Source organism: Podarcis filfolensis, assembly GCF_964270895.1.
Source record: "Podarcis filfolensis genome assembly, chromosome: 8".
Lineage (NCBI taxonomy): Eukaryota > Metazoa > Chordata > Lepidosauria > Squamata > Lacertidae > Podarcis > Podarcis filfolensis.
The window spans coordinates 80,472,797-80,497,964 of NC_139611.1; the positions used below are offsets into that span (position 1 = coordinate 80,472,797).

Genomic DNA, 25,168 nt, shown 5'->3' on the forward strand with positions numbered 1-25,168 from the left:
AGGTTAGCAAAGCTTTGCAGACCGGGAGGGGAGGGGTCTCTGGTCTAATGGATTCGCAGCTCATCTCTCTGTCCCGTTCCAGGCCTCTCCACATCGCTGTGGTTCAGGGGAATCTTCTGGCCGCTCGGCGCCTGATTGCTCTTTTCCACCAGGGGAGGCAAAGCCTGGACACCTTCAACAACCTGCGGCAGGTAAGTGTGAGCCGTGGGGTAGGGGCGTGCTGTCGGTCCATCATCCAGAGAGAGGCATTGTGGTGTAGGGGTTAGAGTGTTGGACCCAGACCCGGGAGACCAGGGTTCGAATCCCCACTCAGCTATGAAGCTGGTTGGGTGACCTTGGGTGTCACTCGCCTTCGGCCTGACCTACCTCGCATGGTTGTTGTTATAGGGTAAAATAGGGAGCGGAACTCTGCATGCTGTTTGGAGGAAAGCAAGGCGAACGGAAATGCAAAAAATAAATAAATCCCACCGTGGCCACCAAGAATCTTAGCATAGAGGATGTGAAGGCAATCATACCTTGTTGTTTGTCTGCAGCACCTGATATTTTGAGGTACAGTGGTACCTCGGGTTACATATGCTTCAGGTTACATATGCTTCAGGTTACAGACTCCGCTAACCCAGAAATATTACCTCGGGTTAAGAACTTTGCTTCAGGATGAGAACAGAAATCGCGCGGTGGCAGCAGGAGGCCCAATTAGCTAAAGTGGTGCTTCAGGTTAAGAACAGTTTCAGGTTAAGAACAGACCTCCAGAACGAATTAAGTACGTAACCAGAGGTACCACTGTACACTGCTCCTGGACATGGGGTCTTTGCTTTAGCAGCACGTTTGGGAAGACTTGGAGGGCTTCTCCATCCGAGCGCTCACAGCTTGGGGGAGTGATTGCCTCTCTCTTAGGCCACGGGGAGAAAGTTTCTATCTGGCTTTTCATTCTTCTCACCAATGTGGGCGGCCGAATGTTATTGTAGGTCTCAGGCTGGAAAAGTGGGGAGAGGAATCATAGCCACCTGCCTTATATCAAGGCCACATTCACCCCAGACATTGAAAGCACTGCGATACCACTTTAAACAGTCATGGCTTCCCCCAAAGAACTCTGGGAGCTGTAGTTTGTTAAGCCCTGTTCGGAGACCTCCTGTTACAATCTTCAGCCTTGTTTCACTGTCAGTCCTGCTTCCCAAGGAACTCTGGGAATTGTAGTTTTAGCGAATGGAATCAGGTATCTCCTAACAACTTTCAGCACCCACAGCAAACTACAGCTCCCACAACTTTTTCCTGGGGTGGGGGCTGTTTAAAGTTGTATCATAGTGCCAGGGGATGACCCAAAACAGTTTGGCACCTGAGGCAGAGCCCAAAATGGCACCTCTCTCCCCGCTAGGGAAGAAGGGGTGAAGGAAGATCTACATCAGGAGCAAGGGGGGGGAAGAAAGATGGACATCAGGGCTCTGCCGCCCCAGTGGATCTTGCCACCTGAGGCGGTCGCCTCCACTTGCCTCTTGGGTGGGCCGGCCCTACGTTAAATAGTGCATTAACCTTTCCTCTTGGGTGGGCCAGCCCCGGCTAAAGTTCTACATCAGGATCTGCTGTCCCAGCGGACTCTGCCACCTGAGGCGGTCACCTCACCTTGTCTCTTGGGTGGGCCGGCCCCACACGGTGCTTTAAATGCACAGTACAAACTGGGGCTGAGTCCGTCTAGCTCAGTTTTGCCTGTGCATTGACTGGCAAAGCCGTGGCTCTCCAGGGTTTCAGTTCTCAGCACTACCCAGAGACGCCGGGGAACGAACCGCGAGACCTTCTGCATGCAAAGCAGAGGCTCTGAACCACGGAGCCACAGCCCTTCCCCCTCCAGGAAGTTTTAGAGCGTGATCAGGTCTTGTGCATCAAGGGAGGGAGAGAGAACAGGTTCCCCCACTCTTCAGGGCTTCCAGTCATGCTGGGGTATTCTGGATTCAGACCTTTAGAGGCCCTAAGCAGTTCAAAGATTTTGGTGCCCCCATATACAAGTTGGAAGGTTCTTGGTTGTATTCCCAAGATGAATATATTTTTATTTTTTACCAGCCACCAAAACACAGTGAAACCCCCCAGGCGGCTGATACATTGGGTATACAATATTCAATAATATACATATTCAATAATAACATATTCAAATCAACCATATGCACACTTCTATATATATACCTTAACACTCCTCTTTCCACAAGGTTTATTTAACTTTTAACATTTTAATTGCCCCATATTGTTCAAACCTACTCAAATAATTCTATATCTTCTCAAACCAATCCTCCTCTTTCTCAATGACCTTAAACCTTTTCATTCTATGTATCTTCACAGTTAAATATTCTAAAATTATAATATTCAGTTTTTTCCTCCATTGGTTCACCCCTAACTCTTCTGCATTTCCCTAATTACTCGCGATGACCTGTCTCGCTGCAATTACCATCAATTTTGTTTTTAACTCAGTACTACTCAGGGTAATAAGAACCATTAATTTAGTTATTTCCACATTCCTTCCCACAATTCCTGATATTTCTATACCAATCTGTTTCCAAAATTCGTTAAGATGAATGTATATCATCAACCTCTAGCTGGGATAGCTCTGTCAGTAGAGCAGGAAACTCTCAATCTCAGGGTCGTGGGTTCCACCCCCACATTGGGCAAAAGATTCCTGCATTTCAGGGGGTTGGGCTAGATGACCGTCAGGGTCCCTTCCAGCTCTATGATTCTATTATTACTATTTTGTTGTTGTATGTATGCGCGCATGTATATAGGTATGTAATTTTTTTCACTTATTGTGGGAGCCATTTTTTTGTGGGACCTGGCTCAGATGCACCACGGTAAATCCAGCAATGGAAAATTTCTGTGCTGCCCCCATTGATGCCCTAAGGGCGTCTTTATTTTGCTGAATGGTTCATCCAGCCCTGGAAGAAGAGAGAGCGAAAGAGGGAATTGGGTTGGGGGGGGGGCAGCAGAGAGACAAAGAAAGTGGTTGTTTTCCTACTACAGGATCCATTTCCTTTGGCTGCTAACATATAGCCTTCCCTCAAGAACACGACCCTCAAGAAAAAGAAGACCCACACAGAAAGCACAGGGATTTGGGCAGAAACCTTGCTCAGAGGAGACCAGGGATCGATTGAGGTTTACTGAGCTATTGATCTATTCTTCTGCCAAAGCAGGGGGTTCCTGGATGCCCATGCCCCCCCCCCCCCCCGTGGAAAGTTGGCAACTTTTAAAATTGATTATTAACGTGACCACAGACTCGCAGGTCCATCTTGTGCAGCCGTAGTGCCCTGGCGGAGTCAGAGAACAAAGAGAAACGACTTCAAAATGTAAGAAGTGGTCATTAGGTCCTGTTTTGTAGGTTGGGATTTTGAGTCTGAAAAGGCAAAGGGTCATATCCAGGGTTAATTCTACTCAAGAGTTGACGCGTTTGAGAGATAACAGACATGGCTCACTCGGGTGCATTACTTGCAATGGGTCTACTCTTGAGGCTACATCTGCACTATATTTTTGATGCCCTGTTACACCGCTTTAGCAGCCATGGCTTCCCCCACAAGGAATCCTGGGAAAGGTAGTTGCCAGGAGGCCCCCTATTCCCCTCACGGAGTGATTTAGCAATCGATCCCTCCTCCCAGGGAACTCTGGGAATTGTAGTTCTGCGAAGGGGGTCTCCTGACAACGCTCAGCAACCATTAAAAAAAAACACACCAGTTGCCAGGATGCTTTGGGGGAAGAAACCCTGACTGTTTAAAGTTCTATCCTATTGCGTTATTGTGCAAATAGGGCCTGAGCAGAACCCACTTGGTTTGGGACCAAGCAGTAGGTTTCGAACTCTGGTTTCCAGGATATCCGAGCTTCCTAATGGTTGGTGCATTTCCCTGAAAGTTTGCGCAATCCTATCTTCCCCTGGGATCCGTCGCCATGGAGAAGCCTTGGGCGTGTTCACCTCAGAGCGGAGGTGGAGAGGTGGCGGCAGATCAGGACCTGCTGAGGGATCAATAAAAAGGTCTTGGGTCTGTTTTGTGGCTCATGAGCTCATGCAGTCATTGGCCTGATGTGCTGAGCCGCCATATTGTTGGGACACCACCCACCAGTAATTAAGCTGGACAGGCTTGTCTCCATCGTGGTTTTGGAAAGACTCAGGACTCTTGGTCTTTTCCCAGGATGCCTCAGGGCCTTCCCAGGGCCAGGCTGGGATTTCGAGGCCTCCATGGCAACTGAGGGATTGATCGTATGGTCTTCGGCCCAATGCATCCCTCTTGATTTAGTCTTTGCTCCCAGTAGAGAGCGGGGTCTGGCTATGATAGTGGGGTGCCTTAAACCTGTTGCCACAGTCCAGTGTTTCTCAGACTCAGATCTCCCAGTGTTGTTGGACTACAATGCCCATCATGTGGCCCAGGATGATGGGAGTTGTAGTCCAACAATGCTCTGGTGGGTTTTTCCAGAAGATATTGCTGGTGATCCTTTTGCGTCCCTGACCTCGCTCTTGTGTGATGAAATGAGGATAAATCTTGATTTTATCAAATCTGAATCATTGCAACGTGCTGAATGTATGTGGAGGCTCCAGACACAGAATTCAGTTTATTAAAAACCGAGGGCTTTCTGTGTTTTTTTAAACCCAAGTTTCTAGCCTTTAAGGCTGAGAAGAAAGGCTTGAAAGTTGATGGACAATTCTTCTCTGAAGCAGGGGGCGAGACTTGAGTCGGTTTTCAAGGGTCAGGGTTTAAGTTCACAGGTAACTTCTCCTCCCAAAATAAGCTTAATTTCCGTAATTCACAGAGATCTCAGTATTCAGCATTCTTTGCTACATTTTTAAAAAAAAAAATATTACAGTGGTACCTCGGTTTTCGAACATCTCCGTTGCCCAACATTTCGGTTTTCAAACGCCAAAAACCCGGAAGTAAATGCTTCCGTTTTCGAACGCGCCTCGGAAGTCGAACGGTCTTCCAAAATGGATGACGTTCAAAAACCGAGGTACCACCGCACTTGGAAAACACAAAACGCAACAGAAATAGCATGGGAGCTTGCTGGAGCAAGGAGAAGTAAACTCTTGAGGGGTTGGAGCATGGGTAGGCAAACTAAGGCCCAGGGCCCGGATCCGGCCCAATCGCCTTCTAAATCCAGCCCGCGGACGGTCCGGGAATCAGTGTGTTTTTACATGAGTAGAATGTGTCCTTTTATTTTAAATGCATCTCTGGGTTATTTGTGGGGGCCTGCCTGGTGTTTTTACATGAGTGGAATGTGTGCTTTTATTTAAAATGCATCTCTGGGTTATTTGTGGGGCATAGGAAATTTCCCCCAAAATATAGTCCGGCCCCCCACAAGGTCTGAGGGACAGTGGACCGGCCCCCTGCTGAAAAGGTTTGCTGACCCCTGGGTTGGAGTCTCCTATTCCTTTGACCAACCAGGTTGCATCAGGCTTCCTCGGTCAGCTCTCCCGCAAAGCAGAGCAGAGATTGTAGTTTAGCAGCGAGTGCGTCTGGAAGGAGACCAGCCTGGCAAAAGCCAAGGAGACAAGGCCCCAAACCCTGCAGTCCTTGAGGAGTCGTAAGCTTCGAAGGCTTAATTCGTAGCAGCTTCTTGTGCCCTCCCCTCTACCCACCCAAGGGACTTTCCCTAGCCCTCGCTGGTGGCAAACCCCAGGCAACTTCCTCAAGCGTGTGGCTCAAGAAAGACACAAAGACACTGCACTCAGCAGCACTGAGTCACAACACCAGGAACAACAGGCGGAAGTTGCAGGGGGTGGGTAAAGGCTTTAGAGGGGGTTGGGGTTATATATATATATATATATATATATATATTATTTCTAGCATGCAGTTTAGGGTCAAACCATCCTGCAGATAAGAAGCGGTCTCCGAAAGCATGCAAGGCTGTGTGCTTTCACCACCCTCTCTTTCTGTCCCTTATTTTTTGTGCACAGCCAACTTTCGGATTTGAGGCGGGCAAGGTTTTTAAACTAGATTTCTGTGGCAGCCGTAAATCTGAAAAGCAGGCGCGGCCTTGCGCAACGGAAAGGATGGCTCGTGGGAGTTTTGTCTTGTTCACGCCCATCCGCAATCCTCAGACCGCAGGAAAGAGAGTTCCCACTGGCAGCCAAGGAGATGTCTTACTAAATGAAGGCTGCCTCCTGGGTAAATCCATCTTGCATCCTTCCAGCATAGATAGGTTCCGGGTCAAATTCAAAGTGCTGTTTTTGAGCCTTACGTGGCTCAGGACGCCAGTCCTGCAAAGACTGCCTCTCTGCTTATGAACTGGCTCAAACCCTCAGCTGAAGCTCTTCTCTGTGTTCCTCCTCCAGAGGAGGCCAACGCTAGAACGGGGCCTTTTCAGTGGTGTCCCCCCTCTTGTGGAATGCTTAGCGAGGCTCACCTGGCACCATCATTGCTAACCTTAGGGCGCCAGGCAAAAACATTTATTTGGCTTTTAATGAGCTGCGGCTTCCTTCAATGGGTGGGGTGTTCTGTGTTTTAAAAAGATGAATGATATTTTTTGCTGGTTTTAATGTCTGTGTTGTTTATTTATTTATTTATTTATTTTTACTTGCATGTTGTTGTTTTTTAATAAAAAAGCGAACCATGTTTAATAAAGAATAATGTTCCTTGTCCCTGCTTGAAATCCCTACCACCCAAGCAGTGAGAGTCCAGAAACTTTGCCTTCCGAAAAGGAAGACTTGCGGGGGAAAGTCCTCTACGGAGATGTCCTGATCTACTAAGGACTCTCAAAAATGAAAAGTTGAACCTTCCCGCTGCTTTTGATTGCAAGGTTGGAGGAGACCCCCTTTCTGGTCGTCTTCACTGCACTGTTCCACTAACTGGAATTTGGTTTCACTGCCCCCCAACTGCTGCCGTGTTGTGCCCCAAATATTGGCATTATCCTAGTCCTCAAGTTGTATTGGATTCTATATTACAGCTTCTGTATTACAGCTTCCTAGTTACTTAGGGCAGTGTAGCTATTTTGGTGGCAAACCTATACCTCCCATTTTGCAGGAAAAAAATCCCTTCCAATGTCACAAATACTCACGATTCCTCATAGCCCATCCACACTTTAATTCCCCCCATGATTCCAAGTCACAGTAGGAGAGTGGGGTGGTTTTTTGTTGTCTTGCTACTTTCCCTGGGAAAACCCCCTCTTTACTGCTGAATCGGAACAAATGTCAATTGGATTTTACATGATCGGGAAACAGCTCCACCCTCTTGGAGTACATACAAATGTCCCGTGTTTAGATTTTTTTTTTTCCAGCTAGTAGCAGACATTGCAAACTTGCTTTCTACCCGGCGATCCTGGACCCATCTGTTCCTAGTATTGCCTCATCGTCAGTTTCTCTACTGTAACATCTGGCTTTCCGGGGTCTTGGGGGTGGATGAAAGCTAGTACAGGCTTGTTCCTGGAAATCCTTTTAACTGGAAATGAAAATTCAATCAACCATGAGTGACACTCACTTTTGGCTTCTACAGTTTTGGTTTCTTTTTAGTTTCGCTGGGGCAGAGCTAGCTTCCTCTTGTCCAAATGCTTCCTGGTACATTTTTAATATCAAGATCATAGAATTGAAGTGCTAGAAGGGACTCCAAGGGTCATCTAGTCCAACCCCGCTGCAATGCAGGAATCTCAGCTGTCAAGTATCCATGACAGGTGGCCATCTAACCTCTGTTTAAATACCTCCAAGGAAGGAGAGTCCACAACCTCACGAGAGAATCCGTTCCACTGTCCAATTGCTCTTAAGTTCTTCCTATTTTTGAGTCGGAATCTCCTTTCTTGTAACCTGAACCCATTACCCCCAAGTCCTACCCTCCAGAGCTGGAGAAAACAAGTTTGTTCCCTCTTCTTATGTGACAGCCCTTGAGATATTTGAAGGTCTCCCACCCTCTCCCTAGGTATCAAGGCAGATGATGCCATTTTACAAAAGCCGGTGGGGCTGGGAGCAGAACAAAAAAAATACTCTCCAAAAATAAAACCAGGTTATGAATGCGACGTCAGCAGCAAGGGTTATAGTGGCAAAACACTGGAAAGATAAAAATACACCCATTAAAGATGAACGGGTAGTCAAATTGTGCGAATACTTGGAGCTTGCGAAGCTGACAGATGCAATAAGAGATAAACCTAAAAAGATGGTGAAAAAAGAATGGGAATGTTTCAATAATTATGTAGGGGATAAGGATTCATCAAGAAAGACCTGGTTATGTTTAGAATGATACCGCATAGGGAAATGTTCCCTAATACCAAGATGGAATGCAGATAGAGAGAATTGATAAGAATAATGATCTGTTGTGACCTTGACGGGAGCGTACAATAGATGAGCCTTCTTGTGTTTTGGCTCATCTTCCTCTTTTATCTCTCCCCCCCCCTTTTTTCTTTTTTCTTTTCTTTTTTTACACTCCTCCTCCTCCTCCTCCTTTCTTCTTTCTTTTTTCTTACCCATAATGGCTTACTGTCTCGCCAGAGTGGTGCATGCTCTGGTTATCTCCCGCTTGGACTACTGCAAAGCGCTCTACGTGGGGCTACCTTTGAAGGTGACTCGGAAACTACAACTAATCCAGAATGCGGCAGCTAGACTGGTGACTGGGGGCGGCCGCCGAGACCATATAACACCGGTCTTGAAAGACCTACATTGGCTCCCAGTACGTTTCCGAGCGCAATTCAAAGTGTTGGTGCTGACCTTTAAAGCCCTAAATGGCCTCGGTCCAGTATACCTGAAGGAGCGTCTCCACCCCCATCATTCTGCCCGGACACTGAGGTCCAGCGCCGAGGGCCTTCTGGCGGTTCCCTCCTTGTGAGAAGCAAAGCTACAGGGAACCAGGCAGAGGGCCTTCTCGGTAGTGGCGCCCGCCCTGTGGAACGCCCTTCCAGCAGATGTCAAAGCGATAAACAACTACCTGACATTCAGAAGACATCTTAAGGCAGCCCTGTTCAGGGAAGTTTTTAATGTGTGATATTTTACTGTATTTTTGGTTTTTATGGAAGCCGCCCAGAGTGGCTGGGGAGGCCCAGCCAGATGGGCGGGGTATAAATAATAAATTATTATTATTATTATTATTATTATTATTATTATTATTATTATGTTCTATGCCACGTACTTTGATATTTTTTGTAGTTTTTTAGCTTTTTCATTATTATTATTATTATTAAGCAATTTGCTTTTATAATTTTGATTGCCTATATTTATCTGTATTTTTTTTTTAAAAAAAATACTCTCCAGTTGTGCCAAATCAAGCCATCCGATGGCCTTCAGCCTCGTCCCATACGGACCCACCTCTACCACAAAAGTCTGGCCAAAAGACTTCCAAACCAAATGCCTTCCGCAGTGCTATGTTAAACTGTGGAACTCTCTCCCACAGGAAAGCTTCTGAAAACCAGTTGCTGGAAGCCACGGGAAGGGGGGAGTTGCTCTTGTGCTGGGATTTTGCTTGCGGGCTTCCTGCAGGCATCTGGTGGGCCCCTTGGAAAACAGGACTAGATGGGCCTTTGGCCTGGTCCAGCAGGCTCTTAAAAGATACTTGGGCTCTGACTTTGGAGGATCTCCAAAGAAAAGAGCTTTCCTGTTTACAGACTCTCTCTGTGTGTCTGGAAGCCTTTCCGAGGAAAACAACTGCACCCTACGCAAGTCAGATTGCGGTGAGGGTTCGAGAGAATGGTTCAATGCTGCCAAAATAGGTTTGTGTGTGTGTGTTTGTGTTTGTGCGGAGTTCAGGGGAAAGCGGGCTGCAGATTGCCCTCCCAGCTTCGCTGTCATTTCCTTATCTGTTTCTCATAAACCCTTCTTTTGCACCAGCCCTGTCCCTTTCTGAGAAGCGCCCGATTGCGTCAGCGCAGGCAGGTGCTGGGGGCTGTGGTTTCTTCTGTGGGAACCAGCTGGGTTTCCTCTGGTTAGCTGGCTGCGTAGGAGATGCTGAGTTTGAACCCTGCCACTTCTTCGGTTTCTCTTCTGTGACATCGCCAGCTACAAACAGCTCTGGTGCAGGGAAGTGGGGGGGACCTACGTTCAACTTTCCCTGCAGTTGTTGTTCTTCTGTTACCCAGAAATGACCTGCAACGACACAGCACGATTCCTGTGCACAGACAGCAGCATACACACAACACACTGAGATAAATTGGGAGATAATAAATTATTATTTATTGAACTTACTAGTAGTTCTCCCTCTTACAGAAGTAACCCAGAAGCAATTTACAACAAGTCATTCCACTTTTTCATTGAGTTTTGTGCTGGAAGCGAAGCCTTGTTGTTGTTGTTTAGTCGTGTCCGACTCTTCGTGACCCCCTGGACCAGAGCACGCCAGGCACTCCTGTCTTCCACTGCCTCCCGCAGTTTGATCAAACTCATGCTGGTAGCTTCGAGAACACTGTCCAACCATCTCGTCCTCTGCTGTCCCCTTCTCCTTGTGCCCTCCATCTTTCCCAACATCAGGGTCTTTTCCAGGGAGTCTTCTCTTCTCATGAGGTGGCCAAAGTATTGGAGGATCTGTCCTTCCTGTGAGCGCTCAGGGCTGATTTCCTTAAGGTTGGATAGGTTTGATCTTCTTGCAGTCCATGGGACTCTCAAGAGTCTCCTCCAGCACCATAATTCAAAAGCATCAATTCTTCGGCGATCAGCCTTCTTTATGGTCCAGCTCTCACTTCCAAACATCACTACTGGGAAAACCATAGCTTGAACTATACGGACCTTTGTTGGCAAGGTGATGTCTCCGCTTTTTAAGATGCTGTCTATGTTTGTCATTGCTTTTCTCCCAAGAAGCAGGAGTCTTTTAATTTCATGACTGCTGCTAAGCGAAGCCTTAGTCTGATCCTAAATGTTACTAAGAAGCGAATCCGGTAGCATTCAGCGGAGCTTATTCTCTGTTTAGAGGTCTGTTTTGGATTTAATGTGTGACCGTGGTTTCCTGCTATCTCTCCTAGTTCTGGAGACCCCCAAGCTCCTTCTCACCCCCTTGCCTCTCTCTCCTCCTTGTTTACATGCCAGAAAAAAAGAGACAAGGTGTTTCTACATCCAGAATCAACTCCCCATGATGCCCAAACTCCAAAACTGTGGGGTGTTGTTGTTGTTTTTGCTATGGTTTCAGAGTAAGCCAGGTTCTGAAACTGCAAATCGATCCTAACTAGAGTTTAATCAAGCCAAGGTTTCCGGAACATCACAGGGAACTGTTATTAGTTTACAGTTGGAATCAGAAGCTTCCACTCTCATCTTCTCCTGGGACACTTGGCGGATATGACATTTTATATTGATCCTCAATGGTAGCAGGAGCTGGACCTTCCTGTTGAGTTTTCCATTAATTACCATTTGGGAGGACCCATAAAGAATGTAGACTGTGAATGACCATAATCTACCTGAGAGGTGGGGAATGAGCAATTGGGACCTCTGTTGCATGCACTGTTTGTCACACAGGGAACTTTTTCAAGCTGGTTTCCAAAAACATGGTTATACTTTTGCTTTGGCATCGTAGCAGCTTTTCTTGTTACTTTGTTTTTTATATATATAATTTTTTTAATTGGTTTTACATAATTTTACACATTTTATCTTTAACCCACTTCAAACATTCAAACAAAAGGTTCTTTCAAACTCTCAGACCTCCCTCCCTCCATGGATTCCATATTTAAAATAAAGTATTCTGCATCTTTTACCCTTACCCATCCATTATATATCGATAGCTACCACAATTGATTCCACATTACAAGTGTCGTTATATCCCTGCCAATGACTTTAACTGTTTACAATGGTCTTTTTAATATATTGAAAATTTTACTCCAGTCTTTTAGGAATACTTGATCTTCCTGGTTTCTGATCTTTCCCGTCAGTTACGCCATCAGTTTAGTCTGCCATTCTTCTTCTCTCTCCTTCCATCTCTGGGCTAGAAGCATTCTCACAGCTGTCGTCACAGACATAAAAAAGCTTTTCCTGTTACTCTAAATCCTATTGTCAAGGCTTGCATGACCCATATCTAAAGCAGCAAACATGTACACAATGTTTTGAGCTGCTTCTACGGAAGAGACGCCAACATCCATTTTGATCCATCATGGCTGCTTCAAAGCGTCCCTAAAACATACCGCAGCTGCTGGCTTTGACGGATACGAAGGCCTCGGAGGGCCCAGATTAAGAACTTTAGTTATAGTAAAGGTAAAGGGACCCCTGACCATTAGGTCCAGTCGTGGCCGACTCTGGGGTTGTGGCACTCATCTCACTTTATTGGCCGAGGGAGCCGGTGTACAGCTTCCAGGTCATATGGCCAGCATGACTAAGCCGCTTCTGGCAAACCAGAGCACCACACGGAAACGCCATTTACCTTCCCGCCGGAGTGGTACCTATTTATCTACTTGCACTTTAATGTGCTTTCGAACTGCTAGGTTGGCAGGAGCAGGGACCGAGCAATGGGAACTCACCCCGTCGTGGGGATTCGAACCGCCAACCTTCTGATTGGCAAGTCCTAGGCTCTGTGGTTTATAGTGGACCTCTATAAATACATAACCAGCAGCCATCCGCATTCACAAAGAGTTTTTTTTTTTTTTGTCCCCTACAAACTCCAGACCCCGTTACACTTGGCTGTCATCACAGCCCAGCCAACTCTGGTGAAGCTGCTGTTGTCTCACGGAGCGTCACCCATGGTGCTGGACCGCAACGGGCAGACCGCCCTCCACCTTGCCTGCGAACACGACAGCGTCCATTGCCTGCAGGAGCTGCTGGATGGGAGCCCTGCCCCTCTGGATCTGGAGGCGCGAAACTTTGAGGGTGAGTGTGGATGAGGAACCAGGGGTGGGGGTGGGGAAATGGATTGGTGTGTTGATCGGGACCCAAGGATATAACTCCCACCCCGCCCCAACCCGCTGCCCTAATGAAATTCGGAGCTTTGGTTAACTTCCATACATCATCACACCACCCATGGGCTGGAGCTTCTCAGTTTGAGCACAATGGATGTGTTATTCAAACCCTGGGCACCTGAATTTTAGTAGTTCTTTGGGTCACCGCCGCCTATAGATTACTGTGTTCCTGGTAGACCGTATGGAAAATGGTGGTCTTGGAGATCAATGCCAACATCTTCAACTTGGCATGGCAGCTGATTTTGGCATCTACATAGTATAAATATGAATGGATGAATGAATGAACAAAACACGTCTCTCCTGTTTCAGTCTCTATAGCCACAGCAGACACTGAAACTTTCCTTGACTTTACCCCCAACTCTGCGCTATTATGTTTTGCAGGGTGCGAACAAAGGGCTTTGCGCCTTTATACAATATGCATGTGTGCTTGGCCCAGGGTCTTTTGCCTCACCATCCCCACTACTGACTCCCTGTTGCTACTCAGCTTTAAAAAAAAAGTGTCCCCGGATTCATTGAAAAAAATCTGGCAACCATAGTATAAAGTATTCCAAAAACGATTGCAACATAGGATCCTTCGTATTATTAGTATTATTATTATTACTACCATACACTTTTATATACTGCTTTCAGTCACAAGGAGACCTTAAACATATAGCAGTCACAGTCATCTAAATGTAAATCCTGAAATACCATTTTAAACCACAGCGATAAAATTATTATTACTACTGGGTTTTCTACATCATTTTGTTTTGTTTCCCCATTTTCTATTCATTATATGGAGGAACTATCCTGCCTCCATGAGACAGATAATCCTCAGGTGTACATTTCCTTCCTTCTTCAGTTGTCTCATTTCTTTCTCTCTTGCTTTTTGACCAGGTTTTACACCTCTCCATGTGGCTGTTGGAACCCAGAATCGTGACATTATTCTGACTCTGCTAGAACATGGGGCAGATGTTGATGCTGTGGTAAGTAAGCGCGGGAGCTGCACTGAACTTTCTCAGAAGACGTCGTTCTGAGGAAAACTGAAAACAGGTTTCCTTTTTCTCACTCCACTTAGAAGAGGAAGGCCATTTCGTGGAATTTTCTCTGAATGTTCTCCAATGTTTGTGGTGGCCGCCATTTCCCTCCCACAATGCCCTGCAACAAAGCTAGGCCTGGGGCATTATGGAGGATGCAAAATAGGGCCCAGGCTACGAACAAACACACACACAGGCCACATTCAAACCATCCATGTAAAGCGCTATGGTACCACTTTAAACGACCATGGCTTTATCCCCCAAAGAATCCTGGGAGCTGTAGTTTGTTAAGGGTGCTGAGAGTTGTTAGAAAGCCCATATTCCCCTCCCAGAGCTACAATTCCCAGAGCGGTTTAGCGCTCCATCTCTCTTGCCAGGGAACTCTGGGAACTGAGACTCTCTGAGGGGAGCAGGGGACCCCTCCCAACAACTCTCAGCACCCTTAAGGAACTACAACTCCCAGGATTCTTAGAGGGAAGCCATGCCTGTGTAAAATGGCATCATAATGCTTTACATGGTTTGACTGTGGCCACACACACAGTCTCAGAAGAAGAAAGAAGGAATTTGTCCTCGCCTCATGACTAATGATGAGCCCTACTCCCAAGAAACTGTTAGGGGATTTCCCTTCCTCTGAGAAATTCAGTGAAATCCACCTTCCCCCTTCCAGGAAAAAACACCCCACCCAGTAGTTGCCCACAAATGGGGTGAAGAATTTCGAGAGGACGCCTTATTGGCTTTGAGGAAGGATTCTGGAGGAAGCGGAGACAAAATGGGCATCACAGCGTTCCTGGGCAAACGAGGCAGGGCGGGTGGAGTTGCTTGAGGGCGTAAGAGCTGTTTAGACAGCCGCAGGTGTGGAGAGTTACTTGCTCCTGCAAGTCACAGGGAGAGGCTGCGCTCGGTCATCACGGCCCATTTGCTAGACAAGCCTCTGAACGGTGCCTTGTCATGGCTGTGAGATTTCAACATCGAACTTCCAAATCTCATTGGCCGCAGCCTCAGGAGATGACTTGCATGTGAAAATGACCCAACACAGATTAATCACTGCAAGCAAGTTATTTTCCCCCCCACTTTATTTCCTTAGTACAGTGGTGCCTCGCAAGACGAAATTAATTCGTTCCGCAAGTTTTTTCTTCTTGCGAGTTTTTCGTCTTGCGAAGCACGGTTTCCCATAGGAATGCATTGAAAATCAATTAATGCGTTCCTATGGAGACCGCCTTCAGACCAGGTCCGGGGACAGTCTGTCCCCGGACCTCTTCTGAAGGCTGGCGGGGGGAGAAGGGCTTTTCTTCCCACCGCCAGCCTTCAGAACAGCCTTCTGAATGTTGGCGGTGGGGAGGAAAACCTTCCTCCCACCGCAAGTCTTCAAGACAGGTCCGGGAACAGAGGAGAAGCGCTGCGCGCCTTCCCCTCTGTTCCCGGACCTGTCCTGAAGGCTTGTGGTGGGAGGAGGGCTTTCCTCCCCACCGCCAACATTCAGAACGCTTCTCCTCTGTTCCCGGACCTCCCACCGCAAGCCTTCAGGACAGGTCCGGGAACAGAGGAGAAGGCACGCTGCGCTTCCCCGCTGTCCCCGGAGATTTCCCTATGGGCTTTCGTCCTGCAAAGCAAGCCCATAGGGAAATTCGTCTTGCGAAGCCGCTAAAAATCGGAAAACCCTTTCGTCTTGCGGGTTTTCCGTTTAGCGAGGCATTCGTCTTGCGGGGCACCACTGTATAAGAAGAGCCTGTCTGTTGGAACAAGCCAAAGGCCTATCTAGTCCCGCAGCCTGTTCTCACAGTGGCCAGCCAAATAATAATAATAATTTTAGGGACGCGGGTGGCGCTGTGGTCTAAACCACTGAGCCTCTTGGGCTTGCTGATCAGAAGGTCAGCGGTTCGAATCCCCACGACAGGGTGAGCTCCCGTTGGTCTGTTCCAGCTCCTGCCAACCTAGCGGTTCGAAAGCACATCAAAGTGCAAGTAGATAAACAGGTACCGCTGCAGCGGGAAGGTAAACGGCGTTTCCATGTGCTCAGGTTTACGCCATGGTGTTCCATTGCACCAGAAGAGCGATTTAGTCATGCTGGCCACATCACCTGTACAGACACCGGCTCCCTCAGCCTGAAAAGTGAGATGAGCGCCGCAACCCCATAGTCGCCTTTGAATGGACTTAACTGCCCAGGAGTCCTTTACCTTACCTTAATAATAATTTTATTATTTATACCAGGCATGTCCAAAGTCCGTTTTGGGGGTCTAATTCGGGCCGCTGGTCGGTTTAATCCGGCCCCTGTGGCAGTTTTTTTCCTGGGGTAAAATCCCCCCAAAATAATAATAATAAATAATAATAAATTTTATTTATATCTCGCCCTCCCCAGCCGAAGCCGGGCTCAGGGCGGCTAACAACACTAAAACAGTGCAACATTATAAAAACATTATAAAAATTAATTAAAATACAAAAGCTCAGTTTAAAAAGCAGCTCAACAACCTGGGGGTAAAATCTTAAAAAAAGCTCAACAACTTCAATCCTAAAAAAACCAAAACCAACTTTGGTTGGTCCTCACGCATATTCACTTCATCAGATCTAGCCGTCTTTGAAAAGAGTTTGGGCACCCCTGATTTATACCCTGCCCATCTGGCTGAGGAAACCCAGCCAATCTAGGCAGCTTCCAACACATATAAAAACATAATAAAAAGTCAGCTATTAAAAACTTCCCTGAACTTCAGATGTCTTCTAAAAGTCAGATAGTTGTTTATGTCCTTGACATCCGATGGGAGGGCATTTCACAGGGTGGGTGCCACTGCCAAGAAGGCCCTCTGCCTGGTTCCCTGTAACCTCACTTCTTTCTGTGAGGGAACCACCAGAAGGCCCTCGGCTCTGGACCTCAGCGTCTGGGCTGAACGATGGGGGTGGAGATGCTCCTTCAGGTATACTGGACCGAGACCGTTTAGGGCTTTAAAGCTCAGCACCAATACTTTGAATTGTGTTCGGAAACGTACTGGGAGCCAATGAAGGTCTTTTAGGAATTGTGTTCTATGGTCCTGACGGCTGCTCCCAGTCACCAGTCTAGCTGCCGCATTCTGGATTAGTTGTAGTTTCTGAGTCACCTTCAAGTGACTCAAGCCCTCAAGCTAAGCCTAGCCATTGTGGCTAGTAGCCGTTCCTAGCCTTTATCCTTCCTGAATTTGTCCGGTCCTCTTTTAAAGCCATCCAAGTTGGTGGCCATCACTGTCTCTAGTGGGAGGCAGTTCCACAGTTCGACTATGCCCTGCATGAAGAAGATCATGCTTAATCATCCACTTGGATCATGTCGGTTAGCATTTTTGAACCTTTATTTATTTCTTTAAAAGCACTTCTAAACCACTCAGTATTTTTTTAAATCTCTCTAAGTGGCGTGCGACTGAAAAAAAATGCTTGTTTGCTTTTAATTCGTCAAAGCAAAAGTACAGTGCAAAACCAGCGAGGCGGTAGTCTAAAAGCAAATTCAAAACAGGAATTTGGAGAATTCAGATGAATCAAAGTGTTTATGTCCTCTGGTGTTGACTCATGTGCAATACTTTTCCATCGGCGGAGTCAGGCAGGGGGTGCTGTGATAAGGTCACCCGCACACTCATCGAGTGGTCATCAAATGTTGGGCGATGTACAAACTGATTGAAACGGATGGAAAGCAGTCTTTCCCACTCCCCAAAGCTTCCCTTATTTGTTGTACCACCCAAACTACTAAGTGCTGTGCAAGATATTTAAAAATTGCAACAGATGCTCCCTGCAGACTTGCAAACCTGAACAAGCACACACACAAAAGTAATATAAACTACAGTCAGATGTACCTTAAGGGCTGGAGACTGAGCCATCCTTCTTAAACGGAAGCCTCTGGATTTCTTATTCTCAGTTTATATCTGTGCAGTAACATGCAAGTAAAGGTAAACGGACCCCTGACCATTAGGTCCAGTCGTGACCGACTCTGGGGTTGCGACACTCATCTCGCTTTATTGGCCGAGGGAGCCGGCATACAGCTTCCGGGTCATGTGGCCAGCGTGACTAAGCCGCTTCTGGCGAACCAGAGCAGCGCACGTAAACGCCGTTTACCTTCCCGCCGGAGTGGTACCTATTTATCTACTTGCACTTTGATGTGCTTTTGAACTGCTAGGTTGGCAGGAGCAGGGACCAAGCAACAGGAGCTCACCCCGTCGCGGGGATTCGAACCGCCGACCTTCTTATCGGCAAGTCCTAGGCTCTGCGATTTAACCCACAGCGCCACCCACGTCCCTTAACATGCAGGAGTATACTATATATTCTCGTTGGGGGAAAAGGTGAGGGGTAAATAAATAATCACACACTCATGTGTGTACAGCTCATTCGGTAAAGCCTGAGGCTCTTAATCTCAGGTTTGTGGGTTCGATCCCCACATGGGTCTAAAGATTGGACTAGATTAGGGTTGCCATATTTCAAAGGGTAAAATTCCAGCCACAGAAGTTCTTGAGTTTTCTTTGCAAAATCTCCCTTAAAAATGAAGTTTTTGAGCTATTTTTTAGGGAATTCACCCAAAAAAAAAAAATCAACACTTCCAGCATGGTTTGCCATACACCCAGGTTTTCCCGGACATTTTAAACAATTTTCACTCAGACGCTATTCCTGACAAACAAATCCCAGATAAGTCCGGAAAGTTCCAGACGTATGACAGCCCTAGATGACCCTTGTGCTCCCTTCTGACTCTTAACATTTAAATTTATGCAGATCTTTATTTTTTTTTTAAAAAAAATAAACCACCTTGCATTTTATTGAACTATTCTTGAGGCACAACAGCAGTGCCTAGATACAGATAACAGTGCCTACTGAAAAGGGAGTTTGACAGAAAGTGATTCTGCATTGAGGAGATACTGATTGCACCTTACTTAATGATATCCATCCTACCCCACCCATGTTAAGCCGAATTCAAGCTTCCTCTTTCGTTTGTTGTTGTTTAAGCTGTCATTCCTTCTATGTGCACACACTTGCCGGTGAATGGGTCCATTCGCAGTGTACACAAGGGTGTCGACATATGGCTCTTGCAAAGCGAGGAAGCGTAGTAGGACAGGGCTTGAATGTAGCAGAGTTAACAAATATGTTAGGTTCCACCCCCCTCCACACAGCCACACACCTTTAAGAACAGAAAGCGCCTCCTAATGCAAATCTAATTTCAAAGTCCCAGAGCTACAAGTCCCAGAGTTCCTTGGGAAGAGGGATTGATAGTTAAAGCACTCTGGCAATTGTAGTTTTGGGGGCAAAATGGCGGCTCTCCTGACAACTCGCAGCTCCCCGGATTCTGGGATTCTGTTGGAACAGTATCCTGGTGCTATAAATGTATAGTTCTGGTGGTCCCCCAATTCATTCTGTGCTATGGGGCAGGACAGAGGGCAGCTCCGGCCCTCCTTACTTTTTTCTGATGGCCCTCTAAGCTACTGCTTTTAGGACTGGAACGGGTTGGAGGAAGAGTGAAATATACTCGAAGTCGAGAGTGGATTTCATGCTCTTTATTCAGCTCATAGTGGTGAGGAGGAATGGAAGTTCCCCCAGAATGTCTGCTTTATATACATTATTTACACAATGGGCCCCACGTGATTGGCTCATTCCGGGATTCTCCTGTAGGCCAATCAGGTTGCGGATTCACTTCCACCTGGAGCTGGATTGGGTGGCTCCTGTGGACCAATCAGACTGCTGCATTCTGGGTCCTATTGTTCTAGGACCAATTAGACTGCTGCATTCTGAATCCTATTGTTCTAGGACCAATCAGACTGCTGCATTCTGAATCCTATTGTTCTAGGACCAGACTGCTGCCTTTTGGATCCTATTCAACTCAGTACATAACAAAGAGGATTGTGAATTCCGTTCCATCCTCCCTCCCGTAAACTGAGTACTGATGCAGGATTTGACCAAATTTTTAATCTCGCACCGTTGTGGTTCTCTCCCCACCCTAGGATATTAAGAGCGGGCGGTCTCCGCTTCTGCATGCCGTGGAGAACGATAATCTAGAGATGGTTGAGCTGCTGCTACAGGTAAGCTTCTCTCACATCTCCTCTACCCGTAACCCCTTGTGATCCTTTCATAAGAGCCGAGCACCCTTGTTCTGTCCCAAATGGGGGTGGGGCGAGCTCACTCGCACATATAAATGAACGCAAACCTCTTGAGGGCCGGCCCTAACATTGGGCAGAGGCGGCGATGGTGTCAGGCGGCAGATTCTGTAGGGCAGGAAGTGGCATTGAGGTGTTGGAGAGCACAGCTGCGTGGGCAGAGCAGCCAGCCTGGCTGGCAGGAGCCGGAGTCAGGAGTATGTCAGAGATAAGAGTAAAAACAACAACAGTGAGGTTAACTCTTTATTCAAAGAAACCAAAACAGCCTAGGCCTAGTGATGGCAGCAACTCGTCTCAGTACGTCTTGTCCCAACTAGGCAGTTGCAAGGACTGAAGGTTCTTCCACCACCTTCCCACTGCTCCTTTCTCCATCCTTCCCCAGAAACCAGAGGTAGCGTTGCCATATTTAAAGAAGCTTTTTTAGCTTTTTTGGGGGGAGGGGTAAAAAACCCAGACATTTTGACGATTTCCCAAAATCCCCCCAGGTGCTAATTCGGTCATTGGAATCCCAGACAGGTCCAGGAAATTCTGGTCATATGGCAACCCTACCTGAGGCTCCTTCGTCTTCTCTCTCAATAATAATAATAATATTTTTTATTTATACCCCACCCTCCCCAGCTCAGGGCTGCTAACACCAATAAAATCACAGTAAAAACGTAATAGGGGGAAAATAGAGGGGGGGGGACCATTTTGAAATAGCCGATAAATCAAGACCATAACAGGAGGGAAACATAAGGGTCAGACCGAGTCCAAACCAAAGGCCAGGCGGAACAGCTCTGTCTTGCAGGCCCTGCAGAAAGATGTCAACTCCCGCAGGGCCCTGGTCTCTTGTGGCAGAGCGTTCCACCACGTCGGGGCCAGTACTGAAAAGGCCCTGGTCCTAGTTGAGACCAATCTAACCTCCTTGCAGCTCAGGACCTCCAAAGTGTTGTTATTTGTGGACCTTAAGGTCCTCCGCGAGACATACCAGGAGAGGTGGACCCGTAGGTACGTGGGTCCTAGGCCTTTGCTCTGCCCTCGTCATATCTCTACATTTGTGGAATTGCTCTCCCTAGAAAGGCTTGCCTGGTGCCTTCACTATAAACCTTTAGGCGCCAGGCAAAAATATTATTCTTTAACCCAGCCTTTGGCTTATCCAATGCCCTTTTAAAATGTGTTGCAGGGGGGGGGGCTATTGGATTGTTCTTGTTTTTATTATGTAGTTTGTATTACATCTATTAAATTTGTCTCAGGGCAGTTTTGACATAAAATCACAATATAAAATCACAAAATACATAGTAAAAACAAAAAAACAAAAGCAATCCAGTAGGAAACCCCCGTGCGCCCCCCAACAATAATAAGTTCTGGCAGACCAGGGGAGAGGGGAGCTTACTGCAGCAGGAGGCAGGGAGACCCCCTGGATTCTTCAGCATCTCTGTCTCCTGGTCCCCCTCCTCTCCTGCCTCTGATTCTGGACTGCTCTCTGCTCCAGCCTCTTCCTGCTCACAAAGCCCTGTTGCCTCCCAGTCTTCTCCCTCCAACCACTCGTAGTCATCCTATCACCAGTCCCCTGGCTCTGAGCTTTCTTCCCCTTGGGGGTTCCCCAGCTGGTGCCTCCCACCATTCCTTGGCGTCCAGCCAGTCCGTTATATCAGTGCCCTCCAGAGGATGATGCCCTGCCACTAACAAGATTCAACTGCTGGCCTGGTCAGCTTTTGTATGTGAGATGGGCACGGTGGCATCATGATCTTTGGCTGGGCAGCCGGCTGGCGCTGCGTAGACCCCAGTCCAAAATGGAGAAACGGCCTGCGTGCTCCAGAATCAAAAGGGCTACAAATAATACTTAAGTGGAAAACAATAATAATAATAATAATAATAATAATAATAATAATAATAATAATTTATTTGTATCCCGCCCATCTGGCTGGGTTTCCCCAGCCACTCTGGGCGGCTTCCAACAAAGATTAAAAATATATTAAAATGTCACACATTAAAAAATTTCCCTGATGTCTTCTAAATGTCAATCCTTCAGATGTCTTCTAAATGTCAGGTAGTTGTTTATCTCTTTGACATCTGATGGGAGGGCGTTCCACAGGGTGGGCGCCACTACCGAGAAGGCCCTCTGCCTAGTTCCCTGTAGCTTTGCTTCTCGCAATGAGGGAACTGCCAGAAGGCCCTCGGTGCTGGACCTCAGCGTCTGGGCAGAACGATGGGCGTGGAGACGCTTATATTCTCAAATCTGACTGTGGCATCACCGGATAAATTTCTGCAGTGCCAGTAAACCTAACAAGCCTGTCCTCCAGTGTTTTCCCCAATGGCCTTCTTGCCCAGGGATTTTCTCTTATTGCTAACCATGTGGGAGCGTTAGATTCCCTCAAATCTGCCCCAGCCATTCTGTTAATGTATCTGTGTTTCTTCCCCGATTTGCAGCATGGAGCCAACGTCAATGCACAGTCGTACGGGGGCAACACAGCACTCCACGCAGCCTGTGGGCGAGGGCTTCTGGAAACCCTGCGTCTCCTTGTGCGCAACGGGGCGGACGGCAGCTTGAAGAACTACCACAATGACACCCCTTTGATGGTGGCCAAGAATAAAAGGGTGAGAGGATACAGAGAGAGGCAGAGGAACTTCACGATGCCTCTGTCACAGCTTGGTATTCGGTTCTTCATAAGCTTTCTTCAGCCCGAACATCACAGCGACCGATGCCAACAGACATCGGCACACTTAGGAACTGCAGAGACTTCGCAGTTCGCGTGACAGAACTCATCATCTTGGCTAATCTACTTTATTTACATATAAACACAAACGGAGCACTGCAACATGGCTCCCTCTCTCTCTAGCATCAGACAGCAAAGAGAAAAAGAACAAAGGACAATAGTCCCACTTCATGGAACACAGTAACACAGACATCCTGTTTCCGTCACTTCCCACTCTGTGGAGTCAAAACATATACCGTCATGTGAAAGACAACAATCCCATGACTGCAGTCATGGGGCAGGAATTCTAACACTGGTCACCCCAGTCCATGGGCACCAACACCTGCCATCTGTTAAGCAATTTTTGGATTGTTCAGTTGACTGCGCATGCGTTATCCAACTACCCTGTAGTGTAGGTCAGTCCTGTTAACCCTGTATCGGAGAAGGGATGCCTGAGGCTGGGAGCTGAGGGTTCTTAGTGAGCTCCTGGCAGAGGCGAGATTTGAACCCGCAATTCGTTGCTCACAGTTTCAGCTGCTGCACCGCATTGGGAACTGACAAGTTAGGAAATAGTCCTGGGAGATCTAAAAGGTGAATTGGCACTTTGTGGACATGTCAGGGTGTTCAAGGCGAGATCTTGCGAGCGATCTGAGCAGTTGGGGAATTACTTTTAAATCTCTCCTGCCTCTCCCATCATCAGGTGATTGACATCCTGAGAGGAAAAACTTCCCGCCCTGGGCCGCCGCCTGAAAACATCCGTGAGGGATCGTCGCCAGCAACCAGCAATGCCAGCTCTCCTGGTATCCGACCCGTCCACACTGGTGAGTAACCTCTCCCCAAGTGCGAGACAGCTGCCCATGTTTTCATCCTGCAGCCGCCTCAGTCCTGGATTAAAAGGGGTGTGAGAATTTGTATCTGAGGCAACAGATACTCTCAACACGCATGCCAGATAGGGAGCGGTGTGCGAGAAGAATTGAGGTCAGGGAGTATCCTGCATGTAGGGCTGAACTCTGCCATTGGTAGATTAATCAACCCAACCTTTAGTTGATTAACCAATGGGGACTTTAAAAAAACACACCAAAAAACACCTCACCAATAACTGACAGGACAGCAAGATAAGTACAGTCGTACCTTGGAAGTCAAACGCCTTACGACTCGAACGTTTGGCTCCCGAATGCCACAAACCTGGAAGTGAGTGTTCCGGTTTGTGAATGTTCTTTGGAACCCAAACGTCCTCCGCGGCTTCCAGTCGGCTGCAGGAGCTTCCTGTAGCCAATCAGAAGCCACACTTTGGTTTCCGAATGTTTTGGAAGTCAAACGGACTTCCAGAACTGATTCTGTTTTACTTCTGAGGTACGACTGTACACATTTTGTTTTGTTTTGAGGCTATTATGATTTTAATGTATGATTTCCCATAGGAAAATTTTACCCCAATAGCTTTTGCTAAGTAGCAAATTATGTTATGGTTCCTTTAGTATCTCAGAGAAGTGTTGAGGCTTTGGTAACAGGCAAAGCTTAAATTCCACTGAATTTTAAGTTATTTGTCTTTTTTTAACCAATTAAGTTCTTCTGTTGGGTTGACTGCGTTATTCTCCTCTGTGCTTCTGTCTCCCTCCAGGCTTGCTGAGGGCTTCACCCGACTCCTGCCCCACCACCCCTAGCCCCGCCCAGACCCCGAAACCCCACAGAGCCGTGCAGTCCCCCAATTCGGCCAATCAGAGGCCCGAGAGCACCACATCGACCAATGGGCCTTTGACACATGGCACCTTGCCTGGGGTGAAACTGGAAAGGAGCCCGACTCCGCCCACACCGGAGCAGCCAATGGGATTTCCAGGGATGCCCAAGTTCTTCCTGCCAGTGGCTGAGAGCCTGGTGGATCCCGCCTTCCACGCCACCCTCTACCCTTTTGCGTCGTCCAGCCACAACTATTCACCGCACCACCTCTGCCTGCTTCCCGCTGGCATGCAGCATTCTGTCATATCCCTGCCCGCCGCACCCCAGGCCAATCGGATTCACCCGCGGGGCGCGGAGGTGGACCAATCACAGACGCTGCTGGACTCTGAGACCCCGCCAGCCGCCGACCTCAAAGGCCAGTGGCCAAAGAGCAGAGACAGTGGTCCTGGTGGCAGCTGACAGGAGGAGATCGAGGGACCCTGTACACAGAGGGCTTCCCACTCAATGCTGTGCATCACCAGGCAACAAAGGGCCAATTCGTCCTAGACTTTTGCTGCTATGGGTTCCTGACGCGAAAATGGCACTTGTTTGCGGCTTCGGGACCCAGAGGGCTGCAGCTCTGCCAGATGAGACTCCTGATCACAAGGTTGTGGGTTCGAGTTTCACATTGGGCCAAAGATTCCTGCGTTGCAAGGGGGGGTGGACACGGCGACCCCCATGGTCCCTTCCAACTCTACAATTCTATGACAAAGCTGAGATGATCCTATGGGCTGTGGTGGGCCGGTCAGTTAGACCCCTAACTACAGTCCCAACAGCCTTCCATTTTCAGTTCTTGCCGCTTCTTTGGCTACTACCTAACAGGGCTATTTTTGCACGTTTGGAAGGAGGTGGAAACTGCACACCCCATTAAAAGGTAGCGCTGTAG

The 25,168-nt window shown here is 47.7% G+C and overlaps 1 protein-coding gene across 1 annotated transcript in view; it reads left to right on the forward strand.

Annotated features, from left to right (window-relative positions):
* The window catches only part of BCL3 (BCL3 transcription coactivator), a 31,930-nt gene extending 6,762 nt beyond the window's left edge, over positions 1-25,168 (forward strand). The window contains exons 3-9 of the mRNA XM_083627244.1: positions 83-191; positions 12,502-12,703; positions 13,669-13,757; positions 19,742-19,819; positions 22,304-22,471; positions 23,270-23,390; positions 24,188-25,168. Coding sequence (XP_083483370.1) covers positions 83-191; positions 12,502-12,703; positions 13,669-13,757; positions 19,742-19,819; positions 22,304-22,471; positions 23,270-23,390; positions 24,188-24,702 — 1,282 coding nt within the window. The 3' untranslated portion in view covers positions 24,703-25,168. The remainder of the gene's footprint in view (positions 1-82; positions 192-12,501; positions 12,704-13,668; positions 13,758-19,741; positions 19,820-22,303; positions 22,472-23,269; positions 23,391-24,187) is intronic.